The 23205-nt window shown below is 40.8% G+C and overlaps 1 protein-coding gene across 7 annotated transcripts in view; it reads right to left on the minus strand.

The window, feature by feature from the left end:
* The window catches only part of lrp1aa (low density lipoprotein receptor-related protein 1Aa), a 244372-nt gene that overhangs the window by 12592 nt on the left and 208575 nt on the right, over window positions 1–23205 (minus strand). For all 7 annotated transcript variants that reach the window (XM_067431416.1, XM_067431414.1, XM_067431413.1 and 4 more), the window contains exons 71-83: window positions 19116–19238; window positions 18052–18174; window positions 15133–15270; window positions 14913–15044; window positions 11404–11523; window positions 10633–10904; window positions 9579–9757; window positions 9350–9456; window positions 9059–9178; window positions 6917–7093; window positions 6613–6753; window positions 3319–3489; window positions 1913–2074 (exon numbers count right to left, since the gene is read on the minus strand). In XM_067431416.1, the coding sequence (XP_067287517.1) occupies window positions 1913–2074; window positions 3319–3489; window positions 6613–6753; window positions 6917–7093; window positions 9059–9178; window positions 9350–9456; window positions 9579–9757; window positions 10633–10904; window positions 11404–11523; window positions 14913–15044; window positions 15133–15270; window positions 18052–18174; window positions 19116–19238 (1965 nt within the window). The remainder of the gene's footprint in view (window positions 1–1912; window positions 2075–3318; window positions 3490–6612; window positions 6754–6916; window positions 7094–9058; window positions 9179–9349; window positions 9457–9578; window positions 9758–10632; window positions 10905–11403; window positions 11524–14912; window positions 15045–15132; window positions 15271–18051; window positions 18175–19115; window positions 19239–23205) is intronic.

Genomic DNA, 23205 nt, shown 5'->3' on the forward strand with positions numbered 1-23205 from the left:
GGTCAGCAGCCATCTTGGAAAACAGTCTCGACGAGTCGAGCCACGAGCGACGAACGCTGTGCTAAGTGATGAACTGTGACTGAATCTCATACGGTCCGTTGTTTTCGGAAGAAAGCACTGAACGAGACAGAGAAAATAGATAAATAAAAATAAAAATAAAAATGTCCATGTTATTACATTTCACAAACTTAATTCCTATCGACCAGCTCACTTAGAACAGCGCTCGTGGATCGACGAGTCGAGACTGTTTTACAAGATGGCTGCTGACCGTGAACGCGTAATGGACTGTCTTTATAAAGTATCTTCTTATTAAACTGTTTGTACACTTACAAAGTTCTCAATGCTTCGGTTTGCATGTAGGGACCCTCATTTTGCTGCCGTGTTAGTGTGAGGTTATTTTGAGCCTTGTTAGTGGTATTAACTAGCGATTTAATTGCCCCATAGACACGCGCTATAAGCTAATCTGTTTCTAGAGATAAAACTCTTGACTTCCTTAATGAAAACGCATCCCAGAGAACGATCTACTCGCTAACCATCTGTTAATTACCCCTAGGGTCATTTCTCACCGGAGTTGTCCTTAAGTTTACACACATTTCCCTTAACCCTAAAGCACAATTCAATGCATGAGTCACAATAGAGGCAAAACACCTGGAAAAACAATACACTCCAATAAGAGATTTTCACAGTGACGCCATAGAAGAACAATTTTTGGTTCCCTAAATAACCTTTCAGTGACCAGCTTTAAAAATAACATGTGTGAAGAACATTTTGAGAACCTTTTGTGGAATGGAAAATTTCCATGGATGTTTAAGGTTCTTCATTAAACCATCAATGCCAATAAAGAACCTTTAGTTTTAAGAGTGTACAGAAAATTCACAGTACATTGGGTCTATTTTTACAGACTTTTTTTTTTGAGTGTGTGGCTTTAAAATGAATCATATGTCAAATGGAAATGTTTGAAAAAGCCTAAACAAAAACAGTCTTCAAAAATATCTTCAGTTTGCCGTATACAGTGACAGATTTAGATGAAAGCAGCTGCGAACAGAATGAAAACAGATCATGTCAAACATGGCAAAATTTATTTAAAATAGCTACTTGACTAAAATAGCTATGGACAAGATGCATTTGAGATTTACGTTAAAGCCAGATGTAAAGGGCTTGATCACTTGTGATCAGTTTTAATATTTCGAGGCAGTATGATATACACTTTAGTTTAGGGTCCAATTCTCACTATGAACTAGTTGCTTATTACCATACGTATTTATTACAAGGATATTGTCTGTTTATTAGTACTTATAAAGCACATATTAAAACATGCATGATCATATTTGACTACATCCATTAATCCTGCCCAATACCTGAACTTAACAACTACACTACTAACTATTAATTAGCAGGACCTGAACTAGTGTGACTGAAGTGTGACCCAAACACACCTCAATTTCTCATGAAAACTCATTTAAAGACGGAATGAAGTCAAATTTTACAATTTAATATGTAATTTTGTAGTGTTTACGATAAATGATTTATCTGTGCACTTCATTAATGAAAAAAATAATAATTTACCCTTATAATCTTTGATCAAATACATTAACCTCCCCTCCCCCCTCGAAACGACTTCTCTTCTCTCCCGGTCGTGTGCTGTTGCGCGAGGGCGGGGCTATCGCGCTCCGCCTCTCAGACGCCGGTCGCTGAGGGCATTCAAATCTGCCTCCATTTTGTTAGCAAAGCCCAACTCCCAACGATCCAATCAATTCCCGAAGGACGAAATCAAGCCTCACCCTACATTTATCTCATTTCAGAGGCCGTTTCACTCGGATATACATCACAATAAGGAGAAAAAGACGATCTCAACTTCCGTTTCATGCCGACTTTAATTTCCACATCCAGTCGCTGTGAGTGCAGTTCTTACGGTATTGGCACTGGTCTCCCAGGAAGTCTGCCACGCAGCTGCAGGTGGGCTGGTTTCCTCGATTAACTGTGCAGTTTCCTCCATTCTTACAGTAGTTCTCACATGTGCGCTGGTTACAGTTGGGTCCTGTGAAGCCTGCCAGACAACGGCAAGTCGGAGCTCCTGGAAACATGACAGACAAGTTAGTTTTGTTTTAAAAAAATATCATAATGATATACCTTTTAATTATATATTGTGGCAATGAGCAATATCTCCAGGAAGTCATTAATATCCACTGCAGCATCAGCTATTTTCTCTCAGTGTCTGAAACGGTTTGTTCTCTGTAAACCCCACCTTTTTGACAGCCTGCTCTGCTCTGATTGGTCAGATGGCCCAGTCAGTTGTGATTGGTCGACCGTGTCAGAAACCAAACGCTCATTATCATATCTGAATCTCAGTTCTTGACACACAGTGATACGAACAGTAACGATGGCGTGGGTTTTACCGTCTCAATCTCATCAAAGTGGATTAGCTTTGGCAGCAGAAAACAGCTAGCCTATCTAAGCGAAATCTAGACGCACCCTAGCGACATTAAATCTAATCTGCCGGCGAGTGTCGTCTAGCAACTCTCAATACAATTCTGAGCTGTAAAATCTAAACTCTGGTCGGGCCAATCACATTGTGTATAGAGTCAGTGGGCGGGGCTTAACATAATAATGGCCGAGTTGCGTTTGCGTGCTTCTAGTAAACACAGAAACTAATGAACGGCGGTCTTTCGAATCAGCTTTGACCGCGACTCTGGAAGACTTGGAGTTAAGCTTTTCTCTGAGAAAAGAACAAAGAACGGCACTGAAGTCATTCTTAAGAAGGGAAGATGTGTTCGGAGTTTAGCCGACCGGATACGGCGAATGTTTAATCTGTCAGCGAGCTCTGCTACAAAGCAACAAGCTCTGTTTCACCTTCGTTGCTCTGGTTGGTTGTAGCGCTAGCCTATCGCGTGCAGAGGGAGTTTGAAAGACAACCGTTTATCCGCCCCTCGGATTGAGCTGCCAATGGTGAGTTTCCAGACCAAACATCTTGATGTGGGACTGGCTTGTCAGGCTAGAAAACAGCGTCTTCTCCACATGAACAACACCAACCAAACTCTTCCAGTCTCAGACACAACTACAGCGCTCGAGGGGCAAAGAGACGCTGTTCAGCCAATCAAGACCAGAGACTGGCATTATGCAAATCAGTTACAAACCTACAGCAGGTTCAGCAGGAAGTGAGACTGGAATAACTGAAATTAAAAACTCTGCACTTTGATGTCTGAAGCTTTGCAGACCTTTTACATTCATAAACAGCTGTATTACACACAACGGAAACGATAATATACCAAAAATCATACCAGGGGCCCATCTAATGTGTGTGTTTTTGTGGACTCGTACCTGTGGGCGATGCGGTGCAGGTTCCTCCGTTCTTGCAGTAGTCTCTGCACTGGTTTAGCTCACATCTATCTCCACCATAGTTGGGCTGACAGCGGCACTTGGGCTGTTTTCTGGCATTCAGGACACAAGTACCGCCATTGAGACACAGCAGACTGCAGGGGCCACTCGGAGCTGAGGGACGATGAAGAAACAGAGAACATGTATCAACTCTTTTAAGTCAACAATTTTATTTCCTTAAAACGAGTAAAACTGGAATAAAATAAGACCAGAATAAAATGTACAATGGGACTAAATTTTAAGTCATTACTAAGACAATGCCTTTAAAAGCAATAACACCCATGGTTAATTTAATCCAATAATGTGGACTGAGTAACGTCAGTGAAAAAGTTGTTTCAGGAGATGTGTTACAAATTATTACAAAGAATACGTAACTCTTCAGTATTAGCCTGCAGTATTAGTATAGTACAGGGGGGCAGTTTTGCACCCTCTGTATATTAAATAGTGGATTTGTCATTGACAGACTTTTTTTTTTGTTGGTAGTTTCCTACCAAACACAAACCTCCTCTAAAGTCAATAGCGCAGTATTTTTGTGTTATTTAAAGGGTGTGTTAGTAATATGAGCCTATAGGTGGTGCACAACACGTGCTGCAATATTACACACACACATTTTTAAATATTACAAATAAAAGGATTCTTCTCTTGAGAAGCATTCAGTCTTTCCGCTCGCAAATTCCTCCGTGTAAATAGCGAATCCGCGATGGTGCAAACACAACTGGCTTTTACTGAACTGACTTAAGTTGAACAACAACACCATCATCTTCTGTAGAGCTGCTTAAACTGGATTTCATGAACTTTACAATAATTGAACCGCAATCAGTAGTGGCCTTTGCTATGCTTTGCCCATGTCTTGACACAAAATAAATAAAAATGCTTTCAAAAACCAAGATATGGTGTAAAAAAGTCTCAGTATATGTTCTTAAATTTTAATATTTATAAGCAATTCACACTAACAAAAGTTGCAGTTTTTGTTTTGGGTTGTGATTGTAACAATAGTTCTGTATATATGACAGAAACAGGTCATTGCACAATGTATTTTTTTCCTCTGTGGGCAGGGGCCTCCGAATGTTACTTTGAAATGGGCCTCTGATTTGCAAAAGGCCGTCTCTTGAGTCAAAATTGAACTGACTTGAGCTGAATAATGACTCCTGAAGAGCTGCTTTACCGCTGAATTTTTGAATAGTTTATCAAATATGAGACATGATAATGTTACTGAATTGACTTGAGCTGAATAATGACACTTTCGTCTTATATTGGATGAATTTTGCACCATTGATTCTGTTATTTTCCCGTTTAATACTGTGAAGTTGATTTGAAACAATCTGTACTGTACAACACGCTATAGAAATAAAGATGACTTGTGCCAGTCATAAGCCCTATTCGGACGTAAATTGTTTCTCGTGGGGTTGTAAGGTATTTTCATCATTGACAGGAGCTAGTCTGTGATTTTATTGCCGTCCGAATCCAGAATGTCAGTGTTTTTCTCCCACCATCCGCGTAAAAATCCCAGGCCGAATTACCTACTGATTTTTGACAAACACCGAGGTTGTGTGGTGATGTAATTGCCGTCTGAATCCACATCTCGGAGTTTTTTTAAGGAAAGATTGCTTCATAATTAACTGTTTATATCCTTTTTGACCACAGCGAAGCACTGTATCGTTGCGCTTTACTGTAATATGGACGCCTTTTAAAGATCTAGCCTACGAACACATTTATTACTGAAATGCTGGAAAGCATTTACCGCTCAAAAGAGAAAAAGATTAAAAACACCTAAACACGTGAAATGAGCCGTTATTACGGCAGTAATTATAGGTTACATTTGCAGTATTCTATTAACTTAATTCCACTCATTTCCACATTTTAAAATGACATCTTCCTATTTTTAAACAGGATATTTAAATAATTAAATAATTCATAATTTCCTATTATCAAATTAAATATGATATTATTCTTATTATTCCAAGCATATTATATTTTACATATTACAGCAGACAATCATTCGACTGGCCATGTGAGCATGCTCACAGGTGCTCATGATCAGAAAACTCGCTCCTCCACCAGGAATAAATCACCATCCGAATGCACGAGTTTATCACCGAGGTGGCATGCTGATGTATTTTTACGGACGTCCACATGAGAAACAGTTACCGTCCGAATAGGGCTTTAGAGGAGGGATCCCCAGACTCTGTCCTGCAGAGTTTAGCTCCAACCCCAACCAAACACACCTGAACCAGCGAATCAATGTCTTACTAGCCCTGCGTCCCAATTCGCATACTATCCATCCTAAATAGTATTCGAAAATAGAATTAGTGTGTCCCAAATCGTAGTATGTTGAAAAGAGTATTCCAAAGATTCCCGGATGGTTTACTATTTCCGGTCCGAATTCACAGTATGGATCGATGGGCACTCTAACGGCTGATATTACCCACAACCCATTGCGAGTTGGACGAGGATTCGATTAGAACTACAAACGCGGATAAAAAGCGTTAAAAAAACTACAAACATGACGGATGTGCGAGTTCGACGGTTAAGTAGAGAAGTTTAGATAAAGGGTTTGAGTGACCCTATCAATATTTAACCTGACAAAAATATATTTATTCAGTGTTGTCCATATTATATTTCACCTGCAGCAGCATTGTGAACTTTTGAAATGACATGTTTGGCCATTAACTTTTAAATGCATCATTATATTTAAACTGCAAACACATGAGGAGAGTCTCTGCATTAAAGACCCACAAATGGCAGATCAACGAGCGGCTACATTTCTCTCCGATACGGCAGGAGATTAAACTGAATGTGGAGGATTTGAACTGTGACGAATCTGACGATGATTGACAGGGCAGATAAACGGTGACGGGATGCACGTAACTAAGCGACAGAGTCCGTTAAAGATGGCGAAGTAGTCCCGAAACTTGCATACTTTTCTGCTATACACTCAAAAGTATATACTTTTTCTTTACAAAAAGAGTACATACTTTTAGGACGTAGTATAAGTAGGCGAATTGGGACGCAGCATAGGTCCTACAAAGACATTGATTAGCGTGTTCAGGTGTGTTTGATTGGGGTTGGAGCTAAACTCTGCAGGACAGCGGCCCTCCAGGATCAAGTTTTAGAGCATCATCGCCTCACACAGACTGTGCCATTAGACATGTGTCCGTTCAAAGAATAGCACACAAAATTGCTGCATCCACTTCCCCTTTCAAGTGTTTTGCAAGGCCAAAGCTGTACTGTACTCACAGACGGGGGACAGTGTTGGGGTCGGCACGTCCACACAGGTGCCATTGTCCAGTATTTTGCCATTGGGACACATGCAGACCGGGCCGCTGGGGCTGAGCAGACACAACCACTCACACTTCTTCCTGTCACATGGGTTGGTCACTAAAATTCAAAACAGCAATGTTTACATGATGCATTTATTTTGAGTGATTCAACTGACTGAAAACACATGTCCATTAACAGCCATCCATCCATCAATCATGGAACAAATCCACAGCCGCGAGTCTAGTTACGTTTGTAAGAATCTGTTGTTTGACAGACTTACTCTCTGGCTGTTTGTACGGGTGGTACAGGACCAGATCAGTCGCGTGGTTCATTCCTGTGGTCAGATGCTCCACTGAACTCTTGCCAAACTTGTTGACACGGAAGACAAAGTTGTTGTGGTAGGTCACACCATATATGAAATCCTCAAAGATGTCGATGCTGAAAGGGTGGTGCAAATCTGTGTGTGTGCAGAGAGAGAAAAACACTTAGTTCACACTTGCAGTTCCGTTCGCTTGGCATTTAAGCATTGAGTCCTGATCCGATTAGCGTTCAGATTGGCATTTTTTATCACCGAACCTAAAGGCATAGGGATTTGTTCACAAACTGATCAGCCGGCTTTTATGACGTATTGCCTTTGTTGAGACTGAACTTACCGATCAACTCAAAACAATGTGCGCTGGAATAAATGGGCTCGTTGTGTGTGTGTAGCCAACACATGATGCTTTTTTGACCATTTGAGAACTTGTAAGAGCTTATAAAATGTGTAACAAAACAGGCAGGAATCCCTCCATCACACACACAAACCAAGATCTGCTGCAAGGAGACGCGTTCAGGCACCTGCACTGAACTGTGATGGGCAAACTCGCGACTAAGACAAGAAAAACCCGATGTGTGTGAGCATTCTGTACTTATTAGGGTCTAATCTTACTGTTTTTGGTTGGTTTACATGCTTTGGTCCGTGATATGTTCATATTTTATTGGAAGCGGACAGAGACTCATCTTTTCAGTGGTCTCGCTCCTCTTATTTGGTGTGCACCAAGTGGAAGCGTTCACACAGCACTAACAGAGCAATCGCACCAGAGCTCGTATTAATCAAACCAAGCATGCCAAGTGTGAACACAAATGTGCATTTCGTCCCATATGAAACCCGGAGAAAGAATGTGAACTGTTGGACTAACTGGAGTGAATAAATGAATTGTAAAAGCCTGCATCATAGGATCATATTCTCCTGGATATTGGCTCATTTCGAGATGGAGTGACTGTCAGGCACGTCTGAAAGTGAGTAACTTGATCTGTGCTGACTTGAGCCACAAACTGATTCAGACGGTTCACTAAAAAGATTTCAAACTGGACACTTAATGTGACTGTCAAACTTCAGAAAATGGAAATAAAACTGTTAAACTGTTAAAAGTTAAACTGTGTCAGAACAAATTCATCTTGATAATGTCAGATAACTGTGACAGAAAGGGATGTAATAGATTTCAATCAACCAATCAGCTGTTAGATTTAAGAACACAATTAGATAATACCAGTTTAGCTCAACCAATGACAACGCAATGCTTCATTATGTTCAGGCAGTGGTGTCAAAGGTCACATTAGCAATTAAAGAAAAAACACTTCAGCAAAACATGCTCAGGTCAAAGTGTCTCAATCATTTTTGGTTTGACAGTACATTACAGAGATGTGACATAATGGGCCCTATCATACCCCCGGCGCAATGTGACGCCAGACACGACACAAGTGTGTTTTGCTAGTTTCAGCCCGACGCAAATCTCATGTTCACGTCCAGCGTCACGTGGTTTAAATATCGAATGCACTGGCGCATCTGTTCCCCCATCAGTGTGTGTGTGTGTGTGTGTGTGTGTGTGTCTGTTCCCCCATGGGCGTCTGGTCTAAACCAGGAGTGTTCAGGAGCATTGCAGGTGTGTTGCTATTTTGAGGATCTGAAAACCTCTGTACAATTAACCAACAAAAAAAAAAGTGCCGTATTTTTTGTGTTATTTAAAGTGTGTGTTAGTAATATGAGCTTATAGGCGGTGCACAACGCGCACACACTCTGATTATTACACACACAGGGACGTACAGCAGGACACACTTTTATGTATTAAAAATAAAAGGATTCCTCTCTGGAGAAGCATTCAGTCTTTCCTCATGTAAAGAGTGAATCCTCCATATAGTGCGAGCGCCACTGGCTTTTAAAGGGAGAGGGAGATGAGACTCTGATTGGTTTATTGCACGTTACACCCAAAACACACCCATGACTCATTAAGAGACGAGGGACGACCCTTTAGGACCATGTGCTTACCAGCGTGCCAGCTTTTTTTTCCATTGTGGATTCAGACTAAGTGCACCTGCACCGTAAGCTTCAGATCATGTGCTCAAATAGTTAAAAAAGGGCCCTAACTGACGTGAATGACTCAACTGTTTTTAAGGCTGGAGACGGCTATGACTGGATCGGTTCCATTCAGTCTGACACTCCCAATAACCGAGAGTTTAGCATCAGCCCAGTAAAGACGCTCGTTGAAGTAATCCACAGCTAGACCTGGCAAACAGACACAACAGAAGACATGTTACGGGTGTTGCAGGTGCTACAATCGGTGTGTGTGTGTGTGTGTGTGTGTGTGTGTGTGTGTGTGTGCGCGCGTGTGTGTGTGTGTGTGTGTGTGTGTGTGTGTGTGTGTGTGTGTGGTGTTTGATTCACATGATGACTGACCTGTGGGCCACTGGATGTTTTCATGCACCAGCGTCTCTCTCATGGTCCCGTCCATAGCAGCCGTCTCAATCTTAGGGTGGTTTCCCCAGTCGGCCCAGTACATGGTGCTTCGAGAATCAATTGTTAACATAGTTTAAAGGCCAAACACGTGTTAACCCTAATTATGAACTGTATTACCACAGAAGGATGCATTGATTTGTGTTTAAGACAAGTAGTCATCTCTTCTCACCCTCTCTGCGGGTCCACCACGATGGCGTAGGGCTCGTCGATCATGCCCGAGATGAGGGTCTTCCGATTGCGCCCGTTCATCTGTGCCACCTCGATGACGTCCCGACCAGAGTCCGTCCAGTAGATGTTGTTGGCCACCCAGTCCACAGCGATCCCACGAGGCATCTTCAGATCAGAGATCTACAGCGAACCCAAGACACAGAGCAAACCTTAATTCATTTTTTACATTCTCAGTTTATAAAATGTATTACAATATATATTTATTCTAAAAGAATATATATTTTTATTATAATATACATATGTTCAAATACTTATTTTCCTAAATAATTATTTATATATATATACAGTGAGGAAAATAAGTATTTGAACACACTGCTATTTTGCAAGTTCTCCCACTTGGAAATCATGGAGGGGTCTGAAATTGTCATCGTAGGTGCATGTCCACTGTGAGAGACATAATCTAAAAAAAAAAAATCCAGAAATCGCAATTTTCCTTACATCCACATTCCCTTACAGACGCGCACACTCTATGCACATGTGCAGTTTACATTCTACCTTAAATGACTGTAAATGCTTCTAAGTGACCGTTACAAAATGAGCCTTGGCCGCCCATGACCCTGTGGCCGGTTCTCCACTGTTCCTCTTGGAGCACTTTTGATAGATACTGATCACTGCAGACCGGGAACAGCCCACAAGAGCTGCAGTTTTGGAGATGCTCTGACCCAGTCGTCTAGCCGTCACAATTTGGCCAAACTCGCTCTAATCCTTACGCTTGCCCATTTCTCCTGCTTCTAAAACATCAACTTTGAGGACAAATATATCAGTTCAGTTATTTAAGTACATCTAATTAAACGATGTAAATGAGAATTGTTGCGTTGGCAACTTGCTAAATTATTATTATTATCATTTTATTAATTGTTTTCCAATTATCGAATTTTTTACATTTATTTTTTTTAGCTTTAGTGAACTATATCCCATGTTATAAAGAGAGTTGATGTTATATATCAGCACTGGCTGGACTGAGGTCTTGTCATGTCACTCGTGGTCATACTGACCTCTAGATCAGTGACTCTGGAGTCCGTTTCCCTGCGGTTGCGGTTTGAGTTTGGTGAGGCGGGTCCAGCAGACGGTTGCTCGAAGGATGAGATCCTGCCAGTGTGCCAGTTGGTCCAGAAGATCCGTTTGGATTTGATGTGCAGGTCCATGGCGTCGATTCGTACGTTGGCATCCCCTTGGAAGGCCAGTTCATATATCCAATTTTGCATTCCAGGAAACAAACTCCGAATTTCGTTATCATCTGCCACGTACAGAGCTTGTTTGTCACTGCCTAGAATGACAGATAGGGGGCGTCACAACACGACAGATACCGAAATCAAATAACAGCAATTCAACACATTTGATTGGACATGAGCAGATTGAATTTCTCTTTGGATGTTGCATCAATGCAAACTATTTACTCATAAAATTGTTCTGCTCTTATTTCATGCTTAAGAGACACTGAAAAGACTGTACTTTCTCACGGTATTGTTTGTGTTCATGGAAAATACTGTAGTATTCATTTATACTGTTGCAAAATGTAAACTATATTTATCACACAGCTCTATCTTCATCCAAATACATACAATGCAAAATACATACTATATTATACACACAGTACAGTACACTACATAAAGCAAATCTTGGCTCTGTGATTGTTAAAATTATATATATTATATGTATCCTACTTTATCTTAATTCATTGTACTCAGGTAGAGCATTATAAACTTTAAAGCAAATCCTCTTGTGAGATTCATTGGCCCTGACTGCACTATGAGTTTGAGACGTACTGTCAGCCTTGCAGGTGTCGTTGACTCTGATGAAGTTCTTGGAGCAGCTGCATTTGTGCGAGCCTTTGGTGTTGTTACAGATGTGAGAGCAGACCCCGAAGCGCTTGCACTCGTTCACATCTGTTGAGAGAGAAGGCATCATTTTATAAGAACGCCAAATAACACCAAAACAATTGATATATAAAGGGAATTTCTCATTTGTCTCCAATGAATGCTGATGTGATACATTCTTTCTGGTGTGGTGTCGCAGGAGCAGGTTTGTAATTAATGCAAAAATACAGATTCTTTAATATTATGATAGATGATATTTTTTCAATCATTAACAGTTTTAGATAATTAATGAAAGCTGTGTTCTTTTTTTGTTGTCATAATTGCGGTTTGATTAATATTAAATGTAATATTAAATATTTGTTTTCTGAAATGTTTAGCTGGAGATTTGTATGTTTTTTAATTTAAATGTTACTCTTTGTCTTTAGAATGTTCAGAGAGCATTCAAAAGTAGCGTTCCCATAATGTTTGCAGAATGCTAAAATGGAATGTTTAATAACCAAGAAAAACTTTACATTTTTAGAAAAATGTTTTAGAACATTCAGAAATAACATTTACATAACTTATTTCAGTTAGCCGGGCTGTCGAATGAACATTTTAATCCGATATTAGCAATCAAAATGGAACCTTTAGGAACATAATTATGTGTCCGCAGTGTGTACACAAGTACCCTATTGTGGCAAAAATCTGTCCACTCCATTTGTTATTTTCCCTATAAATCTGAAACAGTGTCACAGAATGAGCCATTCAGGAATTTGATCCAATGTGACATCACACTGAAACATGCCCCGCCCACAACAGGCCAAAGAATCTGCCCTATTAGCTTAGCTCCTCCCACAGTCCGCCATGTTTTTCTCTAGGGGTGTCCCCGACTAAGGATTTACACAATCGAATCAGAATTTTCGAATCTCTCTATGGTCGACCGATAGTTGAATCATCTATATGTGTGTAAACCATAGACCGGAAATAAAAAATTGCCGGTATAACCGGTTTGGGAAGGGCAGGACACTAGTCAGGAGGCTAAGACTATTTTTATTTACACGGCACACAGCCACCACTTTTAATAAAGTGATCAAAACTAGGCTACACTACACATTCCTAAATGAACCGTTCTCTCATAACATTTAAAAGCCGCGATCGAAACACAGAACATCACACAAATATATAAAAGAACATTTTGATAAATAAACCTAAAAAAATACCTGCCTAGAGAGGAAAAGAAGGCTGACGTGAACATTATATACGCGCGAGCTCAATTTTAAATTGACTTCTGACAGAAGAGCTGCACGATGAGTGTATCTTGTAGCACAGGGTGAAATCAGTATCTGCATTCACGATTTGAGGGAAATATACATTTAATCGCTGCGGACAGGCGTCGAATGTCGGTGTATGTGTTCGAATTTTAAAGGCGCGGCGCGTCCGGTGTGAAGCTCAGTGCCCTTAAAGGGGCGATCGTTCAGCGCCGCGACACGTCTTTATAACACTAATATTGAGCACCCCCATATTGCAAAAATGGTATGATCCTCGTTTGATAACACCCGTGAAGATTCGACCATGAGATCAGTGGTCGAATCCGGTCCTGCATATTGATGCATCGAATCTTCGACTATTAGGGGTCACCTCTATTTTTCTCCTTGCCAGAGGCAGAGCATTTATTTAACAGCAGCATTCAAGTAAGAAATTTATTAAAGCTGATAAACTAATTCCGTCAGAGAGCAGTGAGTGATTTTCAGTTTTTCTTTTGTCGTTTGTATTCATATTAACAGCACATACTGTTTATTATATTACCGTATATTACCCTGCTGTCACTTTAATACACAGATCTCATACACACATGAAAATTCTTTGACTCCTGTGTACGTTCACACAGAGTCCTGCCCGGGTTTGGGTACCCGATGGGTCGACCTGCAAATTTTGCTGAAACAGGTGAAAAACATCTGTGTCGGATACGGGTGCGGGTCAGGTCGGACAAGGGGGAAACACGGGTCTAACGTGGGTTTAAAACAGTCACGTGCCAATGTAAAAATACATGCATATTTTTAGGAACACATCTACAAAAATATGTCTTGCCTATATTTCAAGTAAAAAAAGAATTTCAATAGAATATTAGGTTATTTGTGCTCGCGCCTCCGCGCCCTCCCAGGCTTCTCTTACTTTCAAAATATCACACAAGGCTTCAAGGGGGTCGCACACCGAATCCACTTCTAAATGGACTGGACTGCATTTATATAGCGCTTTTATCCAAAGCGCTTTACATTTTTGCCTCACATTCACCCATTCATACACCGATGGCGATGTCAGCCATGTAAGGCGCCATCCAGCTCATCGGGAGCAGCTGGGGTTAGGTGTCTTGCTCATGGACACTTCGACACTTGGTCAGGTGGAACCGGGGATTGAACCACCAACCTTCTGGTTTGTAGACAACCTACATGAACCACAGAACCACTGCCGCCCCAGAAGAGCTGCCGATGTGTGCATCTTGTAGCTCAGGGTGAAATCTGTACATTGATTAGGGCAGGATTTTAAACAACTTCCTGAGTCGCCGTAGACAGGCACCGAATGCCGCCGCCGGTGTGCGTACACTCATTGAAAATAATGTGTTCAAATTTTAAAGACGTGGCATGGTGCTGTAATTACTTTTGTATGACCTGGCAATAAATGGTGTAGGCCTATATAATGTTATATGCTAAACTGATTTTATTTTGCGGGTGCGGGTCGGGTGTCGGTTCTATTTTAAGCGGTGTCGGGGCGGGTGCAGATTTTAATTAGTGCTCTGTGTCAGAAAATGGGTCGGATGTGGTTTAACGCACCGCGGGTATGGGCAGAATCGGACCCGTGCAGGACTCTGCGTTCACAGACATAACTGACTGTGTTTATGTGAACTTTGTGTGTTTTTGACAGTTAAAGTGGAATAAGACATGAAAGAGAAGTTATTTTAATACTCAGGGGACGTCCGTCTGACATCCAGCTTTCTGTGCGCGTGCTTCTGGTGTGTGTCAGAAGCTTAAACTGACAGGCCTTTAAAATGCATGCAAATAATAAACTTGAGGATGAAGAAATGCAATATCACATGAGTGTGAGATTATAATCAAAACCAAACAGATGTTTCAGTTTTTGGCAGAGTATCTGATGCATGTGCTGTACAGGCTCAGCCCTCTTCTGGAAAGGTGGGCGGGGAGAAGCAGCTCATTTGCATTTAAAGATACATGAACGAAAACAGCATGTTTCTCCTTCCATTTAAAAACGAGTATTTACAGCATGGTGTAATAAATGAACTCTGGGGTATTTTGAGCTGAAACTTCAGATTATGGAGACACCTGAGACTTAATAGCTCCCCTTTAAAAGAACATAATGTTTTGAAGTTTTATTAGCTAAGGAAGCGTGTGTTTTTACCTGTGGGTACATCAAGGTTTAACAAATAAAATACCAGTGTTTTAGTTGTGTGTGTGCTGTACTGGTACCTGTGCAGGTTTGCAGGTGTGTTTTCTGGAAGCCGGGTCTGCAGGAGCAGAACGAGTCGGTTCCGTTCACCACACAATGACCTTCATCTCCACACATGCTGCGGTTGTGACGGCATTCATTCAGACCCGAATCTGTTCAGAGACACACATACACAATCTGTAAGTTTTGACAAGGTAAAAAAACAAAAAAACTGACATGCACACAAATAAATAAACGCACCTTTCTTGTTGCAGTTGATCTCATCAGAGCCGTAGTCCTCACAGTCATTGAAGAAATTGCAGCGTTGGTTAATACTAATACACTTTCCGCTGCTGCATGTAAACTCACCCTTTCCACAGACCGCAGGCGTAGGAGTTTCTGACAGGAAAGAGACAACTTCACAGTAAGACTTTATATTAAGGTACAGCTATTAACTAGTTGCTTATTAGCATGCATATTACTAAGATATTACTAAGATATATGCCTTATTCTGCATGACCTTATTCTACATCCCTTAATCATACCCAATACCTAAACTTAAACGCTACAAAAACTACCTTACTAACTATTAATAAGCAGTGAAATTAGGATTTATTGAGGCAAAAGTCGTAGTTAATAGTGAATACGTGTTCCCCATACTAAAGTGTTACCAACTTCACTTTAATAGAGATTTATTAACATAACCAATGGCTCTGGAAATGGCATCATTTGTGTCCTCATGACTTCCTACTGACATCATTAATTTATTTGATAGATCTAAATCTTTATAAAGTGTAAAGCCGGTGTACATTGTGCGATTTTGGCCACGATTTGGCCGTCTGAGACAAATTTAGCAAATCCTAAAAGATTTCTCAGATCCTAGGCTAAAATCTGTCGTCTTTGGTCGTTAGTTTGACATGTTCACCGGCAGCCGATTAATGAGTGCTGCGAATCCGCGATCAAATTTTACCTAAATTCTGGCAGTGTCAGAAGATTTGGCACAGAATCCTGCAGTGTGACTTCTCCTACAACGACCGTCAAATATCTCCGTTTTTCAAGACAAACTATGACCAAAACGGGAGCTAGAGATTTCTTTGTAGCCGTCATTTCAGTCCCGCGTAGAATGCAGCTCACTGTCACCGAACGCGTCATTCATTGATGATATAAAACTCCGGACGAGTTTTCTTGTGCGCGTCCGTTTTTAGCGCACCGTCACTATCGTACTGTCTGACATTAATGCCAACTGAGATCTTACAGTGTGACAAAGCTTACATCGGGGATCATGTTCGTACAGTCTGACAAGGGACATTTGGACGCTGGCGTTGTCTGTTCGCCGCTTCTCCACCCACAAATCATGTTAATGTACTATTAGATTTAGATTTTATTTTATTTTATTATGTTTGTGACTAGTCTAACAGTCAGAGCTACAATTGGGACTGTTGCTGATTGCTGGCAGCCACTGAGAGGACGTTGTTCACCGTTCGCCGTTTTCCACCGCTTCTCTAATGTTTATGTTTGAATTGCTGCGGTTGGTTCCGGTTTGAAGGTCATTTGATGTTTCTCGCCGCGACTGCTCACTGGTGGTCTCCCTTGGGCTTGAGCTGCATGGTGGCTGAAGTTTGCACCGGGCTAGCGTCATCCGGGCCAGCGTGATCGGCGTCCGGCATGATGTTGGGATGTTCCGCTTCTCGGCTGCGCCGCTGTTCCGTCCTGCATTGCGGCCGTGGAGCGGCTTAGACTTCTGCGCCGACCCCGTTGTGTCTACAGACGTGCCCGGAGAGCTTTGTCTGCCTCCTGCATGGTGCTGCGGCGATCCCCACCGTCTGAATCGTCATGAAGACCCATCATCTGGTCTTCAGCTGTCATGCCTCGACGACATCATCAGGACACTGCCGCTGGGAGAAATTTAAAACATGGAGTGGACCACAGTGTGCTGCGGAGCTAACAAAGACTTCCACCATCAGCTCTGTTTCTCTTCACCATCAGCTCTGTTTCTGTTCTGTTTTTTTTGTGTTGGTTGATTGTTTGTAGTATTCTATATTTTTACATGTTATTCATTTTTTGTTATTTTTTTCCCCCTTTGTTGCACTTTGAGATACTTCGGAATGAAAAGTGCATTATAAATAAAATCTATTATTATTATTTGCAAAGGATTTTGAAAAATCGCACAGTGCAGGACCCATAAAGCTGAAGAAAATCCTTAATTTCATCACATTATTATTCAGGTTCGTCCCCGATACATTTAAATGGGTTATATAAAAGATGTACCTAAATTGAGCTTTTATTGAAATTAAAATATCATTGTCATTATGCATTTAAAAAACATTATGCATTATACGGTTACCTTTCACTGTATCAAGCATTTCATTAATCTCATTGTTTGCACTTATGTTGGACTTAAGCGCCTATTTAGTAGTGAGGAAATGTCAGGAATGGACTTATTGCACAGGGGTCAACCTATCACGGTCCCACGCTTGAGTTCACTGAGCTCCTGAGAGCGACCCATTCTTTCACTAATGTGTGTAGAAGCGTCTGCTAGGGCTGTGACGGTGGCAGTTTTTTACGAGGTGGCTGGGCAGCATTTTTGCATGTGAATGCAGTTTTACGTGAATATTATGACATGAGTGCTTTATTTACAACCTAAATAATAGGTTCGCATTTAAATGTCACCTCGCAGCCATGGAAACATAACATGCATGCTGGAATTTGTGAGGTGAGCCAAATTTTCCAAGAATTTAACTATAGGCTTACTCCATTTTATTCTACCGGATATGGAATGTCTTATTTATTTTCCCAAATCTTCATTTATTTCTCTTACAGGGGATTTAGAAATGTAAATGAAGATGTGGCCAAATAACTAAGAGATAATCATGTCATAATATTCACATAAAACCGCATTCACATACAAAAGAAAAAAACATTGTTTTGCCGACCACCGCCGGTGCTGCTCAGCCCCCGCGGTAAAAAACTGCTAGTGTCTGCATGTGAGGGGAGAAAATATGATTTCACACAAGAAATACACACACACACACACACACACACACACACAGACACACACACACACACACACACACACACACACATATAAACACACAAGAGTGAAGCTCATGATGATAATGATATGACAAAAAAACATGGCATTTTTAAATAACTCAGTCAAAAAAAGTGGCAATTACTCACGGCAGTTGATTTCATCACTGTTGTCTCCGCAGTTGTCAACGCCGTCACATTGTTTCGACACTGGCAGACACACTCGGTCATTATGGCATCTGAACTGTCTGGAGGGAGGACATTGTAATCTCCCTGAAACACACAGAGTAAAAACACACGGATCTTTCTTGATATGAAGAGTCAGATCATTGTAAATAAACATGGCTTGTTTCATTACATGTGTGAAGTTTTTTCATGCACATATTAACAGGTTGCAGTATTCACACTGCACACAGAAGATGCCTGTTGTGTCATCCCAGCAAACAAAAATATACTCTAGGAAAGTTTAGCTAACATTCCCATTAAGTTATGAAAATGTTATTAATCAATGTTCTCTAAATGTTAAAAAAATCTGGTTAAAAAAAAGTATTAAAAAAAGTGTTTCTTGGTTATTTGTATTTTTTTTCTTTTCTTTTTTTTTTTGTAAGAATTTTGTACATAATTGAAATGGTACAAAACTTGCTTTTGACACTTGCCATGTTAGCACACAAAAAAAATCATGGACATGATCCGGAAATGTTGAATGGTCCTACAAAAAAAACGGTCAAAAATGGAACGAGGGACAAATTTCATTTAGTGGAAGCTTTTGGTACTGCGGCCGAACAAAAACTGACTGAAAGCTCATTTTTTGAGATTTGAACATTTTTAAACACAGCTTGTTTAGATTTATGGCTTTCATTTTCTCACAGTTTTAGAGTAAAATATGTTAGTGAAAATAAATATTTCATATAGAAATTGAAAATATTATTTTTGTGTATTTTAAATGTAAATTTTTATAATATTTTAAAGTTAACTTTTAAAAAAAAATCACGTTTAATAATCAAAAAAAAACAATAATCTGACAAGTCTGTGTTACAAAGCATTCAAGAGTTATCACTGTTTAAGTTGGAAATTTCATTCTCAGGTCAATGCTCAAAAAGTGAATAAATGGATTATAACTATAGTATAAATATACTATGTATATACTATGCAATAATATACTATGTATATTCTATGTAGATGGGATTTCATATGCAAACAACCATAGTACTCACTGCACACGTCTGGGCTCTCGTCTGTGTTGTCTCCACAGTCGTCCTCGCCGTCACACATCCAGCCCAGCGGCTTACACAGAGTGTTATTACACTGAAACTCATCCAGGGGGCAGAATCGACCCACTAACACACACATACACACACACACACACACACACACACACACGCACACACGTTTGGTTTCCATGTTTTATGGGGACAGTAATGATTTTTATACTGTACAAACTGTATATAATATAGCGCTCCCCTAAACCTACTCATCACAGAAAACGTTCTTTTTTTAGAGATATTATATTTAGAGATCATTCTGTATGATTTATACGCTTGTTTTCTCATGGGGACCAAAAAAATATCCCCACATGGTCAACATTTACTGGTATTACTATACTTGTTGGGACATTTGGTCCCTATAACATAGGGAATACCAGGACCACACACATACACACACTCAAGAGTAACTCATCTGTATTCATTCCAGCACAACCACACAGCAATTGTGTGTGTGTGTGTGTGTGTGTGTGTGTGTGTGTGTGTGTGTGTGTGTGTGTGTGTGTGTGTGTGTGTGTGTGTGTGTGTGTGTGTGTGTGTGTGTGTGTGTGTGTGTGTAAAACGTTTGGCAGAGCATCTTCAGAAAGGGCTCCTTGAATACTAAAACTCTCTCCAGACAGTCTGATGGGTCTAATTAATACTGCAGGCACTGATTTATGGGTAATGCTGTTGTTTAAAGGAACAGCTCATCCATGAATATAAAATCTGCCATTATTTTCTTGCTCTCACAACTTTTAAAATCTGCATACTTTTAAAGTTTTGCCCCTATTCCCCAAAATATGATAACAGTTGCTCAACACATTCCAGGATTTCAGGACTAACATTTCAACACAACCTTCGGAACCAGTTCAGGCCACTGAATCTGGACAAGAATGTGGACTAAATGCAAGGAATTTTAGCAAAAGATAGCCTTTTGGTCTATTCCTCACACAAAGCTTTAGGGGAGCTTTTAGGAAAGCTTATGTAATATAATGCACAAATTGTATGGACTTATTTTATGGACCTTGACAAACATGGGCACAATTATTTTTCACTACATGGAAATGAGCTGTGAGAAGATTCTTCAAAAGGTTGAAAGCAACATAATATTGAGGGAGTTTCAGTTTAAGGTCTGAGGGAGTTTCAGTTTAAGGTCTGAGGGAGTTTAAGGTCTGAGGGAGTTTCAGTTTAAGGTCTGAGAGAGTTTCAGTTTAAGGTCTGAGGGAGTTTAAGGTCTGAGGGAGTTTAAGGTCTGAGGGAGTTTAAGGTCTGAGGGAGTTTAAGGTCTGAGGGAGTTTAAGGTCTGAGAGAGTTTCAGTTTAAGGTCTGAGGGAGTTTAAGGTCTGAGAGAGTTTCAGTTTAAGGTCTGAGAGAGTTTCAGTTTAAGGTCTGAGGGAGTTTAAGGTCTGAGAGAGTTTCAGTTTAAGGTCTGAGGGAGTTTAAGGTTTGAGGGAGTTTAAGGTTAAGGTCTGAGGGAGTTTAAGGTCTGAGGGAGTTTCAGTTTAAGGTCTAAGAGAGTTTCAGTTTAAGGTCTGAGGGAGTTTAAGGTCTGAGGGAGTTTAAGGTCTGAGGGAGTTTCAGTTTAAGGTCTAAGAGAGTTTCAGTTTAAGGTCTAAGAGAGTTTCAGTTTAAGGTCTGAGGGAGTTTAAGGTCTGAGGGAGTTTCAGTTTAAGGTCTAAGAGAGTTTCAGTTTAAGGTCTGAGGGAGTTTAAGGTCTGAGAGAGTATCAGTTTAAGGTCTGAGGGAGTTTTAGTTTAAGGTCTGAGGGAGTTTAAGGTCTGAGAGAGTATCAGTTTAAGGTCTGAGGGAGTTTCAGTTTAAGGTCTGATGGAGTTTAAGGTCTGAGAGAGTATCAGTTTAAGGTCTGAGGGAGTTTTAGTTTAAGGTCTGAGGTAGTTTAAGTTTAAGGTCTGAGGGAGTTTAGGGTCTGAGAGAGTTTCAGTTTAAGGTCTGAGGGAGTTTCAGTTTAAGGTCTGAGGGAGTTTAAGTTTAAGGTCTAAGAGAGTTTCAGTTTAAGGTCTGAGGGAGTTTAAGGTCTGAGGGAGTTTAAGGTCTGAGGGAGTTTCAGTTTAAGGTCTAAGAGAGTTTCAGTTTAAGGTCTAAGAGAGTTTCAGTTTAAGGTCTGAGGGAGTTTAAGGTCTGAGGGAGTTTCAGTTTAAGGTCTAAGAGAGTTTCAGTTTAAGGTCTGAGGGAGTTTAAGGTCTGAGAGAGTATCAGTTTAAGGTCTGAGGGAGTTTTAGTTTAAGGTCTGAGGGAGTTTAAGGTCTGAGAGAGTATCAGTTTAAGGTCTGAGGGAGTTTCAGTTTAAGGTCTGATGGAGTTTAAGGTCTGAGAGAGTATCAGTTTAAGGTCTGAGGGAGTTTTAGTTTAAGGTCTGAGGTAGTTTAAGTTTAAGGTCTGAGGGAGTTTAGGGTCTGAGAGAGTTTCAGTTTAAGGTCTGAGGGAGTTTCAGTTTAAGGTCTGAGGGAGTTTAAGTTTAAGGTCTGAGGGAGTTTCAGTTTAAGGTCTAAGGGAGTTTAAGGTCAAGGTCTGAGGGAGTTTAAGGTTAAGGTCTGAGGGAGTTTCAGTTTAAGGTCTGAGGGAGTTTCAGTTTAAGGTCTTAGGGAGTTTAAGGTCTGAGGGAGTTTAATGTCTGAGGGAGTTTAAGGTCTGAGGGAGTTTAAGGTCTGATGGAGTTTAAGGTCTGAGATAGTTTAAGGTCTGAGGGAGTTTCAGTTTAAGGTCTGAGGGTGTTTAAGGTCTGAGAGAGTTTAAGGTCTAAAGGAGTTTAAGGTCTGAGGGAGTTTAAGGTCTGAGAGAGTTTAAGGTCTGAGGGAGTTTCAGTTTAAGGTCTGAGGGAGTTTCAGTTTAAGGTCTGAGGGAGTTTCAGTTTAAGGTCTGATGGAGTTTCAGTTTAAGGTCTGATGGAGTTTCAGTTTAAGGTCTGAGGGAGTTTCAGTTTAAGGTCTGAGGGAGTTTAAGGTCTGATGGAGTTTCAGTTTAAGGTCTGAGGGAGTTTAAGGTCTGAGAGAGTTTCAGTTTAAGGTCTGAGGGAGTTTAAGGTCTGAGAGAGTTTAAGGTCTGAGAGAGTTTAAGGTCTGAGAGAGTTTAAGGTCTGAGGGAGTTTAAGGTCTGAGGGAGTTTAAGGTCTGAGGGAGTTTCAGTTTAAGGTCTGAGGGAGTTTCAGTTTAAGGTCTGAGGGAGTTTCAGTTTAAGGTCTGAGGGAGTTTCAGTTTAAGGTCTGAGGGAGTTTAAGGTCTGATGGAGTTTCAGTTTAAGGTCTGAGGGAGTTTAAGGTCTGAGGGAGTTTCAGTTTAAGGTCTGAGGGAGTTTAAGGTCTGAGAGAGTTTAAGGTCTGAGGGAGTTTAAGGTCTGAGGGAGTTTCAGTTTAAGGTCTGAGGGAGTTTAAGGTCTGAGAGAGTTTAAGGTCTGAGGGAGTTTAAGGTCTGAGAGAGTTTAAGGTCTGAGGGAGTTTAAGGTCTGAGGGAGTTTAAGGTCTGAGGGAGTTTCAGTTTAAGGTCTGAGGGAGTTTAAGGTCTGAGGGAGTTTCAGTTTAAGGTCTGAGGGAGTTTCAGTTTAAGGTCTGAGGGAGTTTAAGGTCTGAGGGAGTTTCAGTGTAAGGTCTGAGGGAGTTTAAGGTCTGAGGGAGTTTCAGTGTAAGGTCTGAGGGAGTTTAAGGTCTGAGGGAGTTTCAGTTTAAGGTCTGAGGGAGTTTAAGGTCTGAGGGAGTTTCAGTTTAAGGTCTGAGGGAGTTTCAGTTTAAGGTCTGAGGGAGTTTAAGGTCTGAGGGAGTTTAAGGTCTGAAGGAGTTTAAGGTCTGAGGGAGTTTAAGGTCTGAGGGAGTTTCAGTTTAAGGTCTGAGGGAGTTTTAGTTTAAGGTCTGAGGGAGTTTCAGTTTAAGGTCTGAGGGAGTTTAAGGTCTGAGGGAGTTTCAGTTTAAGGTCTGAGGGAGTTTCAGTTTAAGGTCTGAGGGAGTTTAAGGTCTGAGGGAGTTTCAGTGTAAGGTCTGAGGGAGTTTAAGGTCTGAGGGAGTTTCAGTGTAAGGTCTGAGGGAGTTTAAGGTCTGAGGGAGTTTCAGTTTAAG

Source organism: Pseudorasbora parva, chromosome 22 (genome assembly GCF_024679245.1).
Source record: "Pseudorasbora parva isolate DD20220531a chromosome 22, ASM2467924v1, whole genome shotgun sequence".
NCBI lineage: Eukaryota > Metazoa > Chordata > Actinopteri > Cypriniformes > Gobionidae > Pseudorasbora > Pseudorasbora parva.